At 38.5% G+C, this 23648-nt stretch overlaps 2 protein-coding genes across 5 annotated transcripts in view; one reads left to right on the forward strand and one right to left on the reverse strand.

Moving 5' to 3' along the window:
• Positions 1 to 23648, forward strand: part of ift27 (intraflagellar transport 27 homolog (Chlamydomonas)) — a 30027-nt gene that overhangs the window by 3821 nt on the left and 2558 nt on the right. The window contains exons 7-12 of one of the 4 annotated variants that reach the window (XR_013326616.1): positions 4073 to 4172; positions 6942 to 7044; positions 9062 to 9188; positions 9842 to 10030; positions 22253 to 22333; positions 22982 to 23158. The gene's annotated coding sequence lies outside the window, so the exon portion shown is untranslated. Of the gene's footprint in view, positions 1 to 4072; positions 4173 to 6941; positions 7045 to 9061; positions 9189 to 9841; positions 10031 to 22252; positions 22334 to 22981; positions 23159 to 23648 lie in introns of those variants that run through there. The other 3 variants (XR_013326615.1, XR_013326617.1, XR_013326618.1) reach the window with 3 other exon arrangements.
• Positions 1026 to 23371, reverse strand: cacng2b (calcium channel, voltage-dependent, gamma subunit 2b). Its single transcript, XM_077718638.1, has 4 exons — positions 22887 to 23371; positions 10448 to 10531; positions 4917 to 5057; positions 1026 to 2952 (listed from the first exon to the last, which is right to left on the reverse strand). The coding sequence occupies exons 1-4, from the start codon at positions 23095 to 23097 to the stop codon at positions 2429 to 2431; spliced, it is 960 nt and encodes a 319-aa protein (XP_077574764.1). The 5' UTR covers positions 23098 to 23371; the 3' UTR covers positions 1026 to 2428.

Here is a 23648-nt window from a genome sequence, read left to right on the forward strand (position 1 = left end):
TCAAAGTATATACCATTTTCAAGGAATCTGGAAAATATTTTGGAGGATTTTTTGCAGATATCTAAGGCCGAAGCCTTTTTGAAGGAGAAACATGTAACTGCTTTGATAATTACAAAAATCTAATCCATGTCAGAGTTATGGGGTGCTGGTGCAAAATGTGATCTACACCCTAAACTGGTCGCCCTAGCCAGTCATAGGACACACTTAGACAGACAACCAACCACTCTCACTCCCAATCACACTACTACTCAGTGGGAATCAATCCCATGCTGCCCACACTGATATTAGGCGAATGAACCACTACACCATCTTATTTATTTATTTTTTACTGTTTCCATCCCTCACTGACTTCCTCATCATGCCTCTGTGAGAGTACCAATCATAAAAAATTATCATAGGTCTTAAATATGGCCAGAGCAGCTTTTCCAGATTTAAAATGTTTAAATCTACTTAAAGATTTGAGGGTAAGCTGTGGTAAACACAGTAGGTTAATCTTTTTTCAGTGTCTCTCACCCACATTTTATTTAAAACCACACTTACCTATATCAGCAGTCCAGTATGTTAAAAACTGAGATGAGATTTTCCAAAATGAAGCCCTTAATCATACTAAAAAAATACTTGGTAATCCTTAAAGGAGTTCAGAGGTCCTAACAACAAAGAATGTATTTTCAATGCGTAAGTATAGATCGCTATAACTGCACGCTGCAGTAGTTGCAACTTATTGTTTGTTAGAGCCTCATCATAACATAAAATGTATTGAATTTTGGTATAGGTGTAGCAATATTGCGTAGTTATTTAAGCACTGAGAATTTTATAAATTCTTACTATAGACTAATGCAGCCATTTGCAGTCAGATTCTTACCTTTACATTGAAAATTGAACCCGGACTGCCTGGCAAAGTAAGTTGAATGTAGAGCTAGCTATACAATCTGATTGGCTTATACTAATGTAATGCAAACTGAATGTTCATGTTATTTTCAGGCATTGTAAGTTTATATATATTTTTTAAATCACGCAAACACGCGTTGTGTTCCCTACAGGGGGCTCAATGTTTATTCATCATCAGGACTTGATGCATCCAAGTTCAGAATCATTCAGTTTTGGCACCTTAAAAGACATTATGCTTGTTATTATTATTATTATTTTTTTTTACTTCAGGTTTCTTTTAAATTGTAATTTACAACAACACAACGCAAGAACTAAAGAACAAGAAAAGAAACGCCAAAATAACATTAAATAGGACTCCCGTTGATAGTAATGATAAGGCTGTGTGAATTTGAAAGAACTGAAAGAATGAAGTGAAAAGATCTTCAAAGCTTACTCTTTTTTTTGTGTGAAGCATCATGAGGCCCCTTGCCCCCCCCCCAAAATGGTCTACCCAAATAAAACATGAATAAGAAAATAATTCAAGAACCAAGATCGTAAACACAGTACTGTAACATTAAATTTGTCACACTTTCTGCCCATTACATGGCGTCATTGATTTAAAAAAAAGTTCCTTAAAGCAGAGTGGATGATTTGGATTTTGCATGCATGTAAATTCATTTTTTTTTTTTCATTTTTAATGATTTTTTTAGGGACTCGATTTAATCGTCGCATAGTCCACAGTCGTCTTCATTCATCTGCTCAGAGGTTAACTCAACCCGACCCCCTAGCAGTCAGTTTCTTAACTTTGAACAAAGATGGCAGCCAGTCTTTTGGCGGAAGGCCAAAAGATTGTCTAATTTTTTTGTTTATTTCTTTTTGATTTTGCTGTAAAAAAATGCTGTAATCCTAACCGAGCCTTTTCCCCCAAACAAACGTCTCGTCTTGGGTTCATTTCCGTTTAGCATCTCTCATAGTGTTGCTACTTTAGATAGTTTTTTTTAAATTTTAATTGTTTTATCGCTGCACCAGGAAAGTCTGGTCATGACGTCTTAAAAGGTATACTCGCATGTTCGTATGTTTGATATATATCATCAATACATGTTTGCTTTTTTTGTTCTTTTTGCTTTTTTTTGCGGCTTCTGAAGTGCTCCCTGCTAAAATCGTACACCGCAGTGATTCACAGTATTTATGCAAATCAAGAAGAAAATAAGATATAGAAACTAAAAAGACAAACTGGGGTGGTAAGGGGAAATCAGGGGCCCATTTTTACCAGACCGCTGAGTAAAAAATATAACATTGGGCTCTTGGCTTGAAGAGACCACCCTCAGAAACCACCCCTCCACCAAACCCCAGGAATTCTTAATAAACATCAAGTTGTTAAACAATGATAGATGGGAAAAATCATGCATGCTTCTTTTACTTTTAGGCATTTTTCTTCCGCTTCACTCAAACAGAAACTGAAGTGCCAGACCGTTCTTCGTTAAACCCTGCCATTTTTCCGCTACCAAGCCAAACCCCGCCCCCATCCCGAAGTTCCCCCGTTTGGAAGTGTCCATTAGTTTCATACGGGCGTAGTACGTCGATTGGCAGCGTTGCTGGAGTCTTTTAGGTCTTTCTGGATGCAATTGTGGACCTGCAGGAAGTTGTGGTCCCTCTCCGTGGAGTTATAGGCAGCCGTGGGCGTGCCCGTCTGGCCCTTGGGCAGCGTATACATGGACAGCTCAGTTGAAGGCAGCGTCCCAAAGGCTTTGAGGCCCACTGGCGAGGCCTCGCGTGAGTGCGAGGGGTCGGTGGAGCGAGATGAGGACCGTGAGCGGCGGCGGTAGCGATAACGGTAGCTGGGAATGCGCGTGATGGCGGCGCCCTGGAGGTAGTCGGCGGCTCGCACGCCCACGCGTAACTCCCGGTGGCGGTCGATGAACATGTGCACGGCCAGTACGCCCACCATTTCGGCCATGATGAAGGAGAGCGCGCCGAAGTAGAAGGACCAGCCGTAGGAGTAGCTGTTCTTCTTTGAGTCGCTCTTGGAAGGGTCGCCGGCGTTGGCTGATATATACACAATGATGCCGATGATGTTACTCAAGCCTGAGGCGAAAAAGGAAAAATAGGAGTTTAGATGATTCCAATCAAAAGCAGGGATGTGAGGGGACCAAAGTCAAAGTATCCTTGCTGATGTTAAGCCTGCCCATGAGATATCAAATGCCAACCTTTAAGTCACATACTTTTGGCTGACACTTTGGGATGAGTTGGGTTGCTAATTACTCTCGTTAAGGACTGACAATGTGCTACGAAAATTAAACCTGAATGTCTTTTTCCTTGGATATTATAATATATCTTACAACCATTGGAAAATGAGTCTATGACCAGACTGGAGAGTCCCTAAGAAAGAGGGAGAGAGCTAGAACATCATCTCAATTGACCAAAGTCACTGTATCCTTGATCACATTTAGCTAACTGATGGATGACAAACATTATATCAATCATTATACAAGTACCTAAGTACTTAAGGTGTTAGAATGACAACTTCTGATGCATGTGGCAGTTTTAAAAGAGTCAAATACCTTGGCTGACCCCTTGTTAATGAATTGGCTCTGTCCCTTTACTGGTAGGTCTGAAAATGTGCGTCAACCCTGAGACATACTTAGGAAATTAAACAGTAATGTATGCATTGCTGAAATGTGTCTACCTGGATTAACTAGAAAACTACGGCTTGGAACTAATTAAAAAGACTGGTTTGTTTCTTTACAGTTTGTCAAGGCAAAAGACTGCATTGGTTTTGATCTACTTTACCAACTACTAGTATACATTTCCTAAAGTTTTTTCTTATTTTCTTTTTTGAACTTCTCTCATGTCCCCTTTTACTTTATGGGCTTTGAACTGGAGCAGGCAACCAATTTTCCCCCTGCCTGACATTGTCACACATTGTGCCCCAATAAGATGTTCAAATGGGGGAAAAACACTGTTTCCTCTATTTCGGTCATCCACCAGAAATAGACACATGGACATAAATATGGACTGATAGTTGAAAAAGACGAATGTTGTCAGCAGGGATGAGACTCCAGCTCAGCCTTGACCCGGTTAAGAAAGAGAGAAAAGGGAGGGCTGGAGAAAACAAGCTTTGACTTCTTTTTTGAGATTTTAAGAGACAATTCCACAGTTTGGTTTTTGATTCATTAATTTTTAAACACTGCTTGTCCTTCTTAAGGTCGTGGGGTGCTGGAGCCTATCAAAATACATCCAGACTGCTTGCCAGGGTCGTTGAATTGCACCGCAACTGCGTGGGAATCGAACCCTCACGACATCAGGTGTGTTCTTCTTTGCATATTTTTTTTGTTTTACACTAATAAAGGTGCTAAAATTGTTCATAATCACAAAATTGTACAGAATTTGAGAATGGGAACATAAGATGAACCAAATCATGCTTTTTACCCAACAAAATTCAGTATGGATCTACTCTTGCTCATCTATGACAATGCTCATGTAACCCCAATCAGTGCCGTTCAAACTGCAAATAAAGGTTCTAAAAGTGGGGTAAAGTGTGCAAAGTGTAACTGAGCCATATCCACACAGCGCCCCTCAAAAATATGTATCTCAGTGAAAGAAAAAAAAGAGCAAAAGAGGATCAGGGACACCTTATTTTTAGTGTGTAATCCCAATGGCTCCTTTTAGCCTGGCAACAGGGGCGAGAGAGGCACACATTGCGAGCGAGATAGAGAGCGAAAGCCGTGACTTGAAGGGGTTAGTGCAATCTATCTGGTGCAGTGGACTGGGCAGCCAGTTAAGACCACATAGCAAAAAAACCTCAAACTCTAGCCGCTTTGAGTGATTTATGTCTTTCAAAATAAATGTTAAAACTCAATCTACCCTTTGGTGGTTAGTGGATGTAAACATTAAGAAGTTACTCCTTCTTTTGTCATAACTATCAAATTAACTGATCCAACCCAAATTTTGGTAAGGGGTGTCGAGCAATTGTTGGTTCAGTTTATGCAGTTCTCAAAAGTTTAGATTATTTCCAATTTGTCATAAAGAAATTATGACATGGCTCTTACCTGCAGAGACAAATAGGATGCCAGCGCTGAGGATGATGTTGTGGCGTGACTTGTAGAACTCACTGGCAGCAATGCAAAGCCCCCCCATAAAGAGTAGGATCACACTCATAATGGGGAAGATGCTAGAGGCTCGCACGGCACCTATAAACACAAATATAACTTATCATTAGTATCACTTATTACAGAGCTCAATACTATATGCAGGAATTCATCTCCATTGCGAAGATGTGGGATGTGAAAAATGTAGTATATTAATCTGTAGCTCGATTTCCCTATCCAGTAGTTCATAACAAGAACGACAAAACACATGTTGGGGGCAATTGGAAGTCAAAATCAGAAAATAACAACCTCTAACCTGGCCAAAATCAATACAAATGCCCACCATAACAAAATTGACTGTCATGTCCTCATAAAATGAATTTTGGGTTATTTCTGATAGCCAAGAAATTTAATACACCTTTTCTTTTGACTGCATAGATGGTTGAGTATGCAACGGTTGCCTTCACTGATCACATTTTAAGGTGACCTCACATTTGGCAGCCTACCAATAGCCCACACACACACATACACGGTCCCCTTCATCCTATTTGTTTTAACCCCATCTCTCTTTTATTGACACACTGTCGCAGCAAATTGTTTCTGAAGGTGGACAAGGGCTACACAACACACAACTACACACAGGGTTTATCACAGTAATGCTATATACACTTCAATCAAATTTGTACGGGATGTCTTCAACAGTGTTGCATTTTGACACAATGCAATAACATAAAACACCATTCTGACACATTTTTTTATTCAATTTGAACACACACACCCACACCCAAGGTCTTGTTGGTTACTTGCAGTTCATTTTTTAGGACAGAAGAGCAATACAGTACAGTACAGCGTATAGGTCTTATTACCGTCTACTAAATTATGGCAACTGACACGTTGCACAACAACTCCCAATTCCGACATCTTGTCTATTTCATCTCCTTCACATATGCTGCACTGGGTGTGTGTGTGTTTGTGTGTAGTCTTGATTTATGGTTTCATTAGCTACGGTAGAGGAGAGCCTTTTAATTGCAGCTGAATTATAGAGAGGGGCGCCACGGGAGCTCCCTGTGTGGATTTGTGTGGGTTGTGCATAGCCGTGTGTGTGTTCTATACACGAAACAGACTAACAGCAACAAGCTACACACACACACACACACACACACACACACACACACACACACACACACACACACACACACACACACACACACACACACACACACACACTCTCATCGATCAGCCGCCCACCCACATCCTCGACCTGTCCTGCTGAAGTGGGGTGTTCCCCGTTCACACTATGTACTACCTACGCATGCTTAAACACTGCACATGTGGGAGGACACACAGAAAGAACATGATTTTGTTACAAATACTGGAAAAACAGTAAAATTGCAACCATTATGTAGCGAATGTTAGACTGTTGGATTCATTTTCATTTGATATAGAACTGACTACAGCATGAAATGTAAAATATTTATAGATAAATGTTTTCTGTCATAAGCGATAAAGTATAATTTAAAATGTTTTTGCGTCCTTATAACGCTATGGCCTTTTATATATGAATTCAGGTTGTGTTTAATTAACTGAAACCTTTTTGTTGGCACATTCTACAATACTATTTCAGTTAAGTGCTCAAGATATACATGAATCATTTATCAAATAAATACAATAAACAGTCAAACTAATGATAATCAAATTAATACCCAGATCTAAAGTTTAGAGTGTTCAATTAACCTAACCTGCATTTTTTTTTAGATATGTGAGAAAAACTGAATACTGTTAGTAAACCCACACAAGAACATGCAAACTCCACACAGTAAGGTCGGGAATCGAACCCTTAATCTCTGAACTGTGAGGCGGATTTGTAAAAATAATAAAAAGAAACAAAAAAATTAGAAATGCCCAGGATGTGACCCCAGAGAGGCTTTTCAATGCCCATGTGTGGTGTAAGAAAACCCTTTTAATTTGTCTGACTTTCTTTTGTAGTGTGCTATCCAATCTGGCTGACACGTGCATGCAAGCGGACAGACAGCTGACAGAGCTCGTTCTTTAGACCCACATGACGACTGCAGGCAAATGTACGTATCTGGTTAGTCGACTTTTATTTTTTACATTATAACAATGGAAAATAATGTGTTGAAAACTGTAAAATTAGCACACCCACTTTTAAAATTTAACTAATCCCATCTCATAAACTCCTCAAAAATTCCATATAAAAGCCTTACGTATTTCATATTATTATTTTTATACCTGTGGTGCTATCTTGCCATCTAATATTATTCCAAATTCATGTAAACAATGTTCGACCTGGACTAAGAATCCGTCTTTTCAGGGTTCTGTCAGTCAGAAGTGACAGTAACCCGGTCACAAACGTAATCTTCCACAAAGCAAACATGACACGATTGTGTGTGTGCTGCCTGCCAGTGGTTATCAAGCCACATTACTGGTGTAAATGGTGATATGCCTCCCTGTCCCCAAATATAGCCCTCTATGACATCAGTAGAAACGATGACGTCATTGCTTAAGCGCCACTACCTCGCCTTAAAGCCAACCAACATCATCCTCACCGCCAACCCGAATAGTATTAGAATTATGTTACCATGATCCAGCGGTCTAATTTTAGCAAGCGGGAGCACGTCAGAGCAAAATCGGACAAATTTCTATAAAAACAATTTTTTTCTGACGTCAGTTTGGACAGATTAGTGTCTAAGATGTGCTTTGAAGGTCAAGATGGGATTTATGTCAGTAAAGTAGACTTCAGTTTTTTATTAAAAAAAATAATGGAAGAATCCAAACTACCCATTGGTAGAAAAAGAATAGAGAAAATATGCATACTCCAAGGAAAAAGGATTGGCACAAAATGTATAATAATCAGTGTAAAAAAGCTATATACTGTATTTTGATATTTAAAAAAGGAAGATAGAATGAAATTAAGAAAGAAAGATACAATGAAAAATCTTCAGGATGGTTGAGATAAACCCCAAAAAAAACCTGTGAGTGTAAATTTATACAAAACATTTAAACATGAATCTGGACAACAAATTTATGTACTCAAATTTAAACAAGAAAATTGTATAATTTATTAGATAAGCTTCTAATAATGTTGGTAAACAAACAAACCAGGTAATCAAACCTAAGTGTATAAATTAAAATTCAGGGGCATTGGTTTTACACTATGATCATCTGCCATATCTTCAAAAATATTTTAATCTGGTTATTTTATCTTTTAACTGCCATGAATGTGGAGAATGTCCCTATCTTAAAATGAAACACTTAATTTCCTCTGATCTTGTACACATGAGGAACATATCAAATGTTCAGTGTAAATCCAAGAAGGCGCCAGAAGGCTCTGTTGCCTACATTGGAGAGAGGCGGTGGGGGAGGAGGGTGATGCGGTGTGCGCTGGGGGGCTGAGCTAAGTTTCTCCCTCAGTGCTCATAGAAAGACAGGCTGCTCTCGCTTACATAATGTCCACATGTACACATCTGACCAGGCCAGGACAGTGGGGGGTAGCCACTTGGAGTGGCTGAAGGTTGATGATGATGATGCTAATGATGATGATGATGATGATAATGATAATGATGGTGATAATGATAATGATTATTATTGGGATGCGGAGCCTCTGGGAAGAATTGAATCCAAATTAAGAGACAAATGCATGATCCAATTGGTCATCCAGTGTAATGATCATCCCCGCCCCTTTATCTTTAATTCATTTTTTAATATAAAAAAACTATGTTTGTTTATTTCAGATTTGGTTATTCTATAGCAGGCACAATAGACACATAAATCTTTTAAAAAAGGCACTAAAGTCACTTTTAAATGGAATGTAGTATCTCAATATACATCTGCGATATCTAGTGAAGATTTGGAATTAACTATTGAAATCTATGGATCAAGGTGTCCAAAATGAAGGTTTTGCTTTCAATGGGATTCAAGGGGTTGCCATGGTAACTCCAGAAATGCAAGGCAGATGGTTTCACATGAACATGAAAATAGCAAAGTAACGATATTGTTGAATTTTGTTTTGCTGCTAACCTATGTAGTAGAAGTAGTAGTAGTAGTAATGTAACGGCTGTCGCACTCTCCTTGCCTTTTCCCTACAGCCTTTCTAGTGCATCTGTTTCGGCACAATGTAGGTCAGCGGACACCAAGTGCATTCGCCTGGCACGCAAGATGACCAAAGACACGACAGGAGAACGTCTTGAGATGGGAATGGATCAACGGTTACTGGTACATTGGTGGAATGATTCTGTCAAACTATGCTGCTACAATGAGAATAGGGAACATATGTTGCCAAAGTGATGACCATATTCTATTAAAATAATGATTCAGGTATATATGATGAGACAAATGGGTAGATAGCATGTCAAAAAGAGAAAAGATTGTTACATATTTTAACAAAAGGAAGGTTTTGGAAAGACATTGCTAATATCATGATGCAGATCCATATGTTTCTAATTATGATGGGCATAAAAATAAGGCTATAGTGTATATATTGCAAAATGGAAAGACAATGTAAGATGATATTTAACCAAGATGAATTACTCGAACAATAACGCAGGAAGATGTTTCTAAAAAATTAGTGTATTCAAGATTAAAATATGTTGCTAAAATGATTATTAAGATAGATATTTTATCAATAAAAACCCATGCATGGACATTGAAGTTACTGTTAGGTGAATATTTGTGTAAAATTAAAATACAGGAAGCTATGAAAATGAATTTACAGATATATATGTTGCTAACGGTCCAATATCTAACGTTAAATGTTCATATATATCAAGATTCATCTTAACGGTAGAACAAAATGAGTGCATATCAGAAATATTTTGTAAAATCATCTTAAGAGAGATGATTAAAATCACGAATCTTTCTTTCCATAGCCCCAAATCAAGATTTCTCGCAAAAAGCGGAGACACCAATGCTGTTGCCTGTGCCATCTATGCCGGTCACTCCGTCTATCCGCCCAGCCGCTCGCCCGTCGTGGACCAGCTGTCGGGCCTCGACGGGGATGTACAAACAGATGGGCGGGGTGGACACCAGGGAGGACGCCAGAGAGAACGAGAGAGGAGGTTTGACCCACATAACGCAGCCGCCTGGCAGTATTTATAGACCAAAGTGTCCTAATTGGCGGGCCGCTGGGAGACGGCGACAGCCTCGCTACCCTTCTCCTTGCCCTTCACTTCTCAAACGTTACCCTCGTGTCACATAGTCCTTCTCCTTCTTGCCCTTTTATGGTACCGCGCAATCTCACTTGTCTGTCCCAAGTGGTCTTTAAGACTCAAAAGTTCAGGACAAAAGTTTTCGGATAAGATCTATTGATTTTGTCCCGTGTCCAACACTACCTGGTAAGGTAAGATTCAATGTATATACACCTATCAATACATGATATGTTGTAAAAAGTAGGGAGATATTTTTGTACAAACGATGATATGTCAGTATGACAGTAGGGAAAATGATATGACAATAAGAAATGAATTTGGACTCACGTAGGAAGTACTCTGAAGCGTCGGCCTCGTAGTCGGCGTCCTCTGGGAAGTGATCGATCTGTTTGCACATGCCTTTGAAGGAACCTGGCAGACATAAAAAAGCAACAAAAAAATAATTCAAACTTTAAAGGTGACCTTGCTTTATGATCTTTTCTCACATTATTTATATTTGATGTCATTTCATCAGGCTTGCAAAGCAAAGATGTCCATTTGGATAAAGAGAAGGTATAAACCGTCATAAGTAATAATAAACCACCAAAAATGCACATGTATGCAATTATGTATATACATACTCTATTTGCATGGTAGCAGTCCTATAGAGAAATATTGTTTGCACAAAATGGGCCTGAATATGGTAAAATCCTAATTCCGCAAAGCTTAGGGATTTCTCCCCAAATAAGTTGAAGGCATTTATAAACTCGCCTGAGTTTAGCTGACTTTATTCAGATTTGCATGTCAAAAAGACATTGGTAAGATTCCTTTCTTCTTCACTGCTCTGAGACGAGTGGGCTTGGAGAAAATATGAATTTTGGCCGTTACTTGCATTAGAAAGGACAATGTCAACTTTTTCAATCTACACGTTTGCAGAATAGTTTGATTAACAATAATGATTGGCATCAAATCACAAACCACATACTGTACATGACACATTTTATGAAGGTCACACATACATTTTAGCTTAATGCACCAAACAGTCAGAAAAAAAATTGGAATCCATCGAGGTCACCCTTAAAACTAGGAATCAATGAAACATCACTCAGATGACGTCTCACTTAAACTGTGATTTGCACTCATAGTCCCGCGTGAAATCGATGGATCAATCCACTGCTGTGTATGTGTGTTTTCTTCACACTTTTCTCCAGCGCGTCACGACGCTACAGACATGTTTTCAGCTTAGTGCTAATCCCACTGCCTCTTTGAAAGACTCACTTCATTATTAAATAAGAATTAGGACAAGCAGATCATATAAGCAGAGCAGAGCTCAGCAGTAGGGTGAAATAAAGTATCCGGCTGTTTTAGAATCCTTCTTAAACAGACTTCTAACTACCTTTTGATTGGCCGTTGACTTGTATCTAATGTTTTTTCCAATACGTATGGAATGGTGGAGAAATTGATGATACAAATTGTAAATGGCAAATGGAAAGTACTTATTGAACACATTTAACATTTACACGTTTTTACTATGCCCCGAGCACTTTACATTAGATTCACCCATTTTCGCACACATTTGTAATAAATCGTTAGTCTAATAGGATAATTGGGCAGGTCATATGTGAACATTTTCGGAAAACAATGGAAAACTATAATTAGTTTTATCAAGTTAACATTGTTAACTGAACTGAGGGAGTTCACATCTTACATTATCAAGTTTATGGGCAATTCAATGTGTGAAGTCAGGCAGTGTTTAAACTCATTTGTCTAGGTGTTGCACTCCCATTGTGGGGCCCTTAAAATGAACAAAATTGAGTTGTTAACTCGTTTTGGAGTTTTCCATCAAAACTTGGAAATTCAGGTGACTTGGACTGACTTTACATATTCAATTCTGCCACCTTTTTAAAAATGTCCAATCCTAAAATGATGATAGTTAGGTTGAATGGTAACAAGTACATATATGCAGCTCAAATTATGATATTTAAAAAATAATCTGTCTTCCCTTGTATTAATGTACTATGTGCCACTATGCTATATGGCCATGTCATTAGTGGCATAGGGGTCAGCCAACAAGCTGCCCTCTGATTGGTTTAGGTCACTAAGGTGTCATTCTATCGGTTTTAATCATTGCGGTAAAAGGCTTAAACGATAAGTAAATGATGATAGTGTCCTGGTGGGGCTCACAATAATAATATGTGCTACATGTTTGATAGCTTGTGCATTATTTAACAGCACATTGATGTAGTGATGATCATATGGACACTGCATTGACACTGAGTGTGGAAACAGATTATGCACTGCAAAGTCATGCAGTATAGAGCAATGTAGGTCATTCACAAAGCTAAAAGCAAAACTTTCTCCATTTTGGACTATTTTTGTTGGTCAGGAAAAAAAAATACTATATGATAATACCAAATGTTTTAAAAGGATGAATAAACTGAACGTTACGTTGCTAAAAACGACAATACATAAAGATACCCACCCACCCTCTTGAATTATACACAAGCCGGGAGCGCAATGACAAGTTTCCATAAAAAGCTCGTCATCATCTGTGTATGCATTTCACACCTCAGGAGGCTGCTAAGTCGTCGCTGCGTTCCCGTCCTGCGTCGGACATGTCGCCCACATGAACGCCTCGTGTTGCCTCTGAATACTTTATACAAAGTGGCCTTGTGTGGCCTACCGGAGTGAGAAAACACAGTAATGCTTTTTTCCCCTTTAGCTTTTCAAAAGTAGTTTTTTGTACTTGTATCTTCACTCCACTAATATGCTTTGTGGCTGACACGGTTAACTCAGTAAAACTATTTTGTGTGAAGTATAATTAAAATTTTACAATTACAGTTTTCTTAAATGGTCATTAAAATTCATAAAAAAATACTGTCCATCTATTCAGTTAGGAAATGGAATCACATTCTGTTAAAAAGGAAATTCCACAAAGAATATAAGCGCTATACTACCATTTGCATTGGAAAAGTCTTGGATTATTTTTGACTTTAATTTTCTTGTCTGTTTATAATGATATTTTAAATAATAACAGTACTTTAAAAGGCAAAATTAGATATTCTAAATTCTAAAATTAGATATTATATGTTCTCCATGTTCAAGCATCAGTGTATAGAAGAAATGTAACTACCTTATGGACATAAGGATAATTAATATTCTACTTTTATCTATCAAAAACTCAACTCCAAAGATGATTGATGATGATGAATTTGACATTTTAACAGAATATTCTTAACTTCACCGAAATCTTTGTTTGCTGTAGTTTAAACATTTGGACTCTAGAAAATTCTCCTTTCCCATTCTTCCCTTTCTATGTCTTCATTGCAAATTAATGGCAAAATATACTTTGATGACCTCTGTTTCAAAGAATGCTAGCAAACTCGTACTGCTTTACCTCCTCCTATAACCCAAATTTACAAAAATTATGTTTGGCTTGATGTCTTTTGGCAGTCAGCATATGCTCGTTTATATTACAGTAATCAATGCATTACATTGCATCGCACTTAATGTGTACATTGGTTTAATGTTTCCTTGCTTTATTTTATGCCTTTAAAGCCTTTGACATTGACTATTAAAATAGGCAAGGTGAAGTGCCCACAGGATTTTTAAAGGGAATTTAATGAAAATTAATGGCTAGCACAAGCTTTAGATTACTTAGAAAAATAAACATATAGATGAATTATATCAACGGTTTTGAAAATGTTTGCAGTTAAGGTCAATGCCAATTCTTATCTTAACCCTGTAATTTAATGCCTAACCTAAATTTAAAAGCTGGAACATAAAATATGGAAAAAGCCAAGTTATTTAAATATATTCCATGTTATATCTTAACCTATGCTTGGCTTTGGTTTGTTAAGAGGGGATGGAAATGTTTTCCTCTGGATGAAAGAAAAAAAACATTTGGAGACGCAGCAGGGTGATTACGTGTTCTTGTTGTTTTTAATCCTGACACACTTTTATGACACTATGAATACACACTCCTCTTACTTTGATCTGAATGGCCCTAATTTGTCCATCGACTCACTTGAGCTTGAATTAATGGTGGATATTAGGTGGAAGGCTACTCCTATTGTGTGTATCAAGCTCTGGTACAGAAAGAAAATACTGTACTGCTGATTACACTATTTATATTTGTATCCTTGGAACTTAATCTTCAAGTTGTAAAATAAAAAATCCTATTCAGAGATATAATTTGTTACCTAATCCAAAAACCCATATCGAAAGATATTGTAGGAATATTTTTTCACTTTCTTTTTCCAAATACTTCATTATTTTCTGCCAAATTCTCAAGAAAGTAATCATGAATGGTAATAATATTTACCACAAATAAATCCACAAAAGATCAGTGGCCGGAAAGTCACATAATTATTATTTTTTTTAATGCAAGTGCCCATTTTAGAATCATTATGGTGGGAGGGCAACCTTTATAAATTGTCTTGACCCCAAAATCACTTACTTGACTTAGAAAAAATCTAATTTCATAGCCATGTCTGGTATAGATAGAACCATTAATAAGACTTGGAAAATCATAATTGAAAAGACAAAGGAAGTCATTTTGTGTCGCCCCGACTTGAAGGTAACATTTCTTGGAGTCCTTCAAAGTCAAACATGCCCTACATATTTTCTCTCATTCCTTTCCAAATCAAACAATGTAAATCAGACAGATGGTGAATTGTAATATCTTTCTATCTTTTTTTCCAAATGGAATTTGCTCTATTCATCTATGTGAAATCTTGAACTCATGTTTTTCATGAATACACCCTTAAATAAGCCTCAAGAATTCATGTCTGGGAAAAAAATAGGTTCTAGCATGTTTTAACATTCTATTGGCAACATGAACTTTAGTCTAATGAACTTATGGTAAAATATATAGAGGCACAAAATAGTCTATTGAGTCATCCAATCAAAAATCCAGGAACATTTAAGGGTCAAACAAGAGTCAAAGACTAAACTCTCAAAATAAGGTTTATGATGGGCAATATAGGTTAAGTTAAAAAAAAATGGATATGATGACCACACTCAAATTCATTCATTCATTTTCTCTACTGCTCATCACGAAGAGATAAACAAGAATTTTAGCCTTACACCTACAGACAAGGATGTCTTTGAAAATTAAATAAATGTCTTTAGGCACAAAATGTCTCCGGGAAGATTTAAAGATACAAAGCAGGTCAGCTGGCCATGCTTCTGTGGTAGTAGTGGGTTTCGCAGTTCACATATCACAACAGGTTACAATGAGTGTGTGTTTGACGAATAACACCGCCAAGTCCAGGTGTGTATCTTTGAATGTGCGCCGTCAGCCATGTTTGACAGGTTCGGCCGTCAGAAGAACGCCAGGAGGTTTCGTTATTTGTGTGTGTGTGTGTGTAAGGAACGCAGTAGGGGGGTACAAGTGTAAGTGAAGGGATGTCTGGGTTGGCAAGAGGCGGGGTTGGGGGCGGTAGAAGGGGGGCTATGACTCATCCACTGCATGGGCCTCTGGTTCATTGCTCTGCCTGGCTCACTCGCTGCATAGCAACGGCTGTTCAAAGGCTCAAATAGGTCCATGGCAACCAGCGCCGATAGTGTAGTGGCCTGTGAAGGTTTTTCATGTGATGTCACTGCGCTTCCGCCCAAATAGTGTGCCACCATTTTGACTATCTACCGTTCACATTACTTGAATTTGGGTGGTATGTCGTCCATCGTGTGTGGAATCCGAAAATGGTAACTGTATTTTCTGGCCTATAAGTCACACCAGATTCCAAGACATAAAAAGTCGCCCTGGAGTATGTGATGCATTTTTAGGGAGAATTTAATTCGATTGAGATCAAGAAGAAACAATGTAAATCAACCGATAATATGGCAGAGATAAAAATCTATAAACATAACATTTTAATAGTTATACACACTATGATAGGATGGACAGCACAACATTATTCTTGACAAAACTCGCCCATTTTTCTTACCCAAAAAATAATAATTGTGATCAGATAACTATGCAAAAAAAAGTAAATCATGATTTTAAAAATTCACTGCCTGAAAAGACAAAAACAGACTGTAATTTTGTTTTAAAATAACCTATTTGCCGGTTTGCCATGTTTCCAGAGGATTCTCCAAAAACAAATTAGTCCTCGAGACTTTGACCCTGTGTAATTAAATTTAAATCATGTATTCTGGACAGATAAAGTAAAATAAGTTACAATGCATTTGAATTTATCTCATTCAGTGTAGACCAAGCGTAGAAATGATGACTCGCCACAAGACCCAAGCCTCCACAACCAGTCTTATTTTTTTCCCTCCCACCTTCTTCCACCTTCTTTCTCTTCCCACTCTCACCAGACATTTTTCTTATGCCTCATCCTCCCCTTCAATCCTATGTTATCCTTTTCCTCACCCCATCATTCGCATGCTGACTGTTTTTCTTCTGAGTATATTTTTTAATCTTCTTGAGAGGGACGTGGATTTATGTATGTCTGAAACGTATGCTCGCACTTCCACGAAGGATTCTTTTGACGCCGATGCAATGGCAGACACTGCAGGACTAAAATATGCGATTAATATAAGACTAATCACAAAATGTCCGACATTAGTCTCATTGATTGACACGGAAATGTATGGACATGTTTGTCGTTGCAAGATAAACCATGCTGACCAGGGATTTGAACAAGGAGCCGGCCATTTTGGTTTGATGCAGCCATTTTGAACGAATTCACTCCATAAAACCCATAAACGACGCATCCCACCCACTCTTCTCTGAAACAATATGGTGGGGTAGTTTTATTTATGTTTATTTATCTTTTTATATTTTTTATGCATCCTTGACAGGTGCATTTGTCTGGTTTGATTGCTTGTCAGTGGTCTGCAGTCCTGGTTTTATTATTGACTTGTGCCATTGGTTATTTAATGTTTGTGTATATTTTTACTAGTTTATCTGCAACTAAATCTACCTTGGTGAATGAATAACTATAACTTACTGTACTTTACCAGTGGAAAGTGAAAAGTGAACTAAACTAAACTAGAAGACCTTCATTTTAGTTTAGTTATCTGTAGTCTTGTGCTTGGTGAATGAATAACTATAACTTACTGTACTTTACCAGTGGAAAGTGAAAAGTGAACTAAACTAAACTAGAAGACCTTCATTTTAGTTTAGTTATCTGTAGTCTTGTGCTTTTGTCTTAGTGCATTTTTAACTAAACACTTTTAGAGGTCAAAGTATTGAATATATGCAAAGCGGGTTCCTTTTCATCCTGTTGTCGGTTTGTCGTTTTTGCGCAAAGTTTCAGCTGACTCGGCACTCGACAGTTCAAAGCTGATTAATCTATTGATTATTCATTCATGTGTTGAGTCGGTAAAACATCAAAAAGTTATTGAGCCGTCTTTTCTCACGTGAAGGGCAGGACTGCATCCTGTTGCTTGATTCTTTTTCTTATTTTCTTGTAAATAACTTAGAAAATATGTCTAGTATTTGTTTCACTACAGAGACCCTTCAGGTCTTGATCTTTATTTTAGGATTTGATTACAATTGTCTGATTTTGGTTTCATTATTCATGCATTTTTTTGACCTCCTCACCTCATTCCTGTTCTCCTCTTTGCTCTCCTGCTTTCTCACTTTATTCGATTCTGCACCCACATTCGCTAGTGGCCAATTAATCATACCAGCAAGTGTGAGAGAGAGAGAGAGGGAGACAGGGTGAGATAGAGAGAGGGAGTGAGAGAGATCTTATGACACCTTCCCAGAATTTTAGTCATTGTTGGTGCTCTTGTTTGTGGTTCACTAAACTAAACTGTTGTCAAAGTAATTATGGTGGCGCCCCTGCTGGATTCGCCAAGTATCCTCCGTCCGCTATGAAATATTATTGTTACTATGAAAAAAAATGATGCCCAGGTAGCATCTACTCACTAATAATGAATATATAATATTATTTCCCATTTTAAGTCCCAAGTTTGTATTTTTTTTATAATATCCATGATTTTGTAATCCTCATGAGAAGCACAAGGGAGCTAGAGCTTAATCCTACTGACTATAAACAACCGGGTACAGTCGGGAATTGGCCGTCAGCCAATCGCGGGGCACACATAGACGCCTACCACACTCACAATCACACCTACTGTACAGATCATTTAGATTTCAGTCACGACACCATGCTTGTATTGGGAGGAAATCGGAGTATCCAGATAAAACCCTTACAGGCAATGGGAGGATAATTCAAACTCCAACTCAACCCAGAAATTGACCTCTTAATCGCAAAAAGGGGCGTCATGAGGCGTCTAAGAAAGGAACTGCCAAAACTCATACAATAATATCCCCAACCCAGTGATTTGTGTCTTTAGATTGCGAACATACATGTATTGGAATCATGCTGACATGTCAAGGTCTGTTAATAATAATATTACCCATTGGCTGCCATTGCATGTGATGGATGACCATTCTATTATATCTAGGAGAGCTGGCAGTAAACTAATACTGTCATTTTCAATTTGGATCTCCAATGTGTTGTTATGTATTCATTGTAAATAGATTTTAAATAATCATAATTTAATTAATTTAATGAAATACACGCATTGATGTTTCGTAAGCTTTAAATGTGTGTTTGTGTGTGTACAAGCTTTGATGTTTTGTCCTACTGAGTGCATCATTGGCAATCAATGCGCTAATGTAATGTCTCATGTAACACATACACACACTTTTGTGACTCATGTAGCTTACATCGTACCTCATCAGCGTATGTGCACTCTACTTCTTATTTACATCTTTAAAGTTGGGGGTGGGCTATAGAAAAGCAACACAAAATGATGACATAAGAATATTTTTCGACCGATATTGGCAGTACGGCTTTATTTTGATCAATTTTACAGTATATTAAATCATAATAACTCACTATGGCTCAGGTATGATAAGTATAGCTTTCTACCTTCACGGAATTCGAAGCACTTTAACACGATATCGTCTTTCACCTATTGGTGACACATTGTCAAGAGAATTGTAGGGTTCAGTATCTTGCCCCAGAAAGAAAAACAACTGAAATTGGATGCTAATGTTTAGATGCAGATGCAATGACGGTATTTCTTTTTTGTGGTCACCAACAATGAGTATATCCAGATAGAGTTCTGCAAGCATATACATACACACACACACAGAGACACACACACAGAGGTCACTCCCTTTGGCTGCAGGATGACGGCACAGGCAGCCTGTCAGCACCTTCCCGCCAAGCGTTAAAGAGGGCGCATGAAGGTGCCAGAAAAGCACACAAACACGAGCACACACAACACTGCCACGTGAAGCAACTGCAAGCATCAGGTGACAGTACTGTGATGCCACAAGGATGCTTTATCCGCTTCCTGGCTTTGCTTTGGGAACAATATAGAGTTGAATTCACAATTTCTAAGGTGTTAATATAGTTATATTTTTGTATTGGATGTCCTTGTTTGACTCATGTGTGCCATTTTTTTTAAAGAATATAATGAATTGAGCTCGCTTTTATGTTAACATGTGCAGAATGGGGTTTAGTATTGAAATGGGCAGGCTAGTCTATTAAATTGATCTGATCATTAATTTATATTTGTTTTTTTTCCCATATTATGCAGCAGAAACGTTATTTTTTTGCTTTGATTTGTTAAACAAGGTTCTTTTCTTAAGTAGGAAAATGACAAATGTGTTGTCTGTCCCTTTAAGTCCAGCCAGCACACATGCTTGTTGAGGAATCATTACTTTTGTTTTCTTCGCAATATGTCCTTGTGATGTTCTTCCTGTGTCCTTTTGTACTAGTTGTATCTGTTCTGACTCATGACTAGAGGAGTTTTTTGCTAGTGTTTTTCACATTTGTAGGTTGATATTTTGGTATTTTCTAGTGGTCCATTAGGTAAATTCTATAGTTTTATATTTTGGTTATATTTTCAGTCCATTTTAGGGTCCAACCAATGAAATATGACATTCTCGTAAATACTAATTTTCAACTGATCACAACCACCCTAAAACATCCAAATGATAGCAAGGTAATCTGTTTGAGTGTGTGATAAAAAGTGGGTGAAGTTTCGGGGAGAAAAAAGAAGGAGCACATAAAAGACATTGTGTTGTCTCCACAGCTTAAAAAGAGTTTAACCTTGTGAGGTTCACTGGCTTCAGATGTCCTCTGTAGGAAGAATGATGAACACAGACACACACATTCGCACACGCACGCTCACATCTCATTCCCAGAAACATATCTGCTGTCACACACAGGGCGGCAGCGTGATGGAGATTAATAGCGGCACTTAGAGCCCGCTGAGCTCCACCTGTTACAGGCTGCAAGCCCCCGAGGCTTCCGTGCTGGCCGCCTTGGAACCACACAATGGGTGGGGGATAGATCTATGAAGGAATTGGTCCGTCAGACTTAGCAGCTTGGCCACCGAGGCGGGACAATCCAAAAAGGAATGCGTGTGGTGTAAAAACCCTGCCATTCAAAATTCACTAAATTAGCCATTTAGAATCTTTCTCAACCGAATGATTACAAAACTATTGAAAAATTGGCTTCGATATTCGCATAAATCACAAAATCAAGTGGATTTATTACTCTATTGTCCAGATATCTACAAAAAGTACCTGTGACACTGATTTATTTGAACAAATGCTTTCTAATGTGTAATTCATATTTGGTATTTAGATAAAAATAGGAGTATTTGAGATGGGTATGTGTGTTATTTTTTAAAGTACAGATGGTAAGTGTATATATAAAGATAACCGATGATCTTATAATCAAACATGCAAAAACTGATGTTGTGCGATATGTAAAAGGTTTAACTGTATTTGACATTGGCATAAAATATATGAAGAGTTGGTAGGGAAAGTATTCAGACCCCTTGAAATATTTCATTCTCTGGAATTGCAGTCGTTTAACTGCGTGCTTCAGGTCATTGTCCAGTTGAAAGGTGAACCTTCAGCCTCGTCTGAGGTCGTGAGCGCTCTGGAAGAGGTTTTCCTCCAGGATACGTCTGTACTTTGCAACATTCATTTTTCCGTCAAATGCAACTAGTGGTCTTGTTCCTGTCGCTGGAAAAACAGCGCAATGCCTGTTTTTCTCCATACAAACCGCTTAGAATTAACACCACAAAGTTCAATCTTAGTCTTATCAGACAAGGGAATCTTATTTGTTATAGTCTGGGAGTCCCCCATGTGTTCTTTAGCACACTCTATGCGGGCTTTCATGTGTCTTGCACTGACAAGAGGATTCCGTCGGGCCATTATGCCATAAATTGAATTGAATTGTAGTGATAGTTGATTTTGTGGTGTACTTTCTACCCATCTCCCTATTCCGTTTCTTAAGCTAAGACAGAATTATCTTTGGGTTATTCTTTACCTCTCTTTCACCAAGGCATGATTGCTTAGTTTAGCTGGACGTGGTCAAGGAAGAGTTGTGGTCATTCCAAACTTTTCCCATTTGAGGATTATGAAGGACACTGTGCTCTTTGAAGCTTTAAGTATTGCGGAGATTCTTTGGAAATCTTAGCCATATCTGTGAGTTTCCACTATTCTTTTTCTGAGCTCCTAGTTTAGTCCCCTTGACCTTATAATTTCCATTTGCACTATGCGCTTGAAGCAAGGTCTCCTATAGACAAATGTGTGCCTTTTCTAATCAAGTCAAATCACTTTAATTTAAACAACTGGTTTTCAATAGAGGAGCAGAACCATTTCTCATAAGAAATGGATATTTCAGTTACTACAACTTCAAAAATTCTGTTCCCAATATAGTGTGTTGAGTGTTCATTAATAAGAAATCAAATGAATGAACTAAAATGAATTAAATGTAAATACAATGGAATTTTCTTATTTTGCAAAATGGCTGCAATGCCGCAGCGAGTGAAACATTTCAAGGGGTCTGACTAATTTCTAAATGCAATGTCTGTTAGTAAGATTCAAGCCTGTACTTTGTACTTTATGTTTCAAAAATATTTGTACATTAAGGTTTTCTATCAAGTACTTAAGACTACATTATCTGACGTTGACAAAGGGTGACATAATGCTAAATGCATTGAGAAGTTTAAATTGTCTTTGATATTCATGAGACTTGCATGAATCCAAAAAATATTGTCAACGAATTAAGCCTGATTTTTTTTAAGATAGCACAGCATGCCTGGAGGATAGGGTGCGGGGAGTAACCTCTTTTCTACATTTTCCCTCTCTTCCTCAAACAGCTCATCCCGGTTCTTCCCTCTCATCTTTCCGCAGTGTTCACGGCAAGGATGTCACTTTAAAAACATTCCAGAAACATGCAGGTGAGTGGAAAATAGCTGTGCCAGCAGGTTTTGTGCCACTTTGTTCATGTGACATCATAGACTGTGACTAACTTTTGACTGGTAGCACTGGAAACAAATTCAAATAAAACCCCAAAAACTTGGCTACCGAAGCACAATTCGGTGGCAGCGTTTCTACACTTCCAAGCATGTCATTGAAAGCAAAATATAATAAGATCTAGTACCAGAGAAGTATAAAGCCTTTTTTTGTGTGTTTGATATTCGGACAAACGGCATTTTTCTAACTTGGCATGTTGAAGATGTGTCTTTAATGTTTAGAAACCTCTTTGTCTCCAATGTATACCAATGGTCTTTGATATTTACCAAGATTTAACCTTATATTCGCATTAATGGTACTCAAACTTTGTACGTTAGGCCTTCTGAAGCCTTTGAATTGGACTTAAGTTGAATCATAAAATGTCTTCAATGTTGAAATCAGTTTAAACAAGGCCTCTCTCAATATATGTTATGTGTTAGTAGCCAACTAAGTGTGTACACCCACTGACTGGTCGCACTGATTGACGGATAATCTCACCTTCCAGGCAGCAGGTCCTCCAGAGGCCCGAGTGCGTCATCACTTCCTCGTTCTTCTTGCTAGTCTCGTTCTCGTTGTTACTCTTGATCTTGCAGACGCCACGTGAGTAGAGCCAATAGTCCGTGCCCACAGCGATGGTCATGAGGCTAAAGGCAGCGAAGGCCCCCACTGTGGTCAGCAGCATCTGAACCCCGCGGTCAAAAACGCCCATGTTGCCGCATTCCACGAAGGGGGGCCCCCCTTTCCTCTTCACGTACAGGAAGTAAATATTTGTGAGTTTGCGTTGCCACGCCAGCTCGGAAAAGGGGGGGTGTGCAGCGGCGGTGGGGGGGCGGCGGTAGCGGGGAGCCGCTGGGGGGGCGGGGGAATTAGGGGAGCTCGGGGGAAATCGTATGGTTGGTTTTGGGTGGGGGGTCGCTGACCAGGTGAGAAATAAGAAGGACCCTCGAAGGAGGGGGCAGGGGCTGGGGGGGAGATGCGAGGGGGGCGGTCAAAGAGTCGCCAAAGTGGAACAAGTAAGCGACCTACAAAAGTTGATCCCACAGGAGGGAGTCCTACTTTGGAAGGCCTCTAAAGGCTGAACCCCCTAAAATGGGATTGGGGCTCCGTTTTTAGATGCTGTTCAATGCTAATGTAGCACAGACACAGTCTAACACACACTCGCTCACACACACACACACACACAAACACTGCAGAAACTTAACGAGTTTGCACATGCACTGACATACGATTCTGGAAAATAGACCAACTCAGCATCAATCT

The sequence above is a fragment of the Stigmatopora nigra genome, chromosome 6 (assembly GCF_051989575.1).
Source record: "Stigmatopora nigra isolate UIUO_SnigA chromosome 6, RoL_Snig_1.1, whole genome shotgun sequence".
NCBI classification, from domain to species: Eukaryota; Metazoa; Chordata; class Actinopteri; order Syngnathiformes; family Syngnathidae; genus Stigmatopora; species Stigmatopora nigra.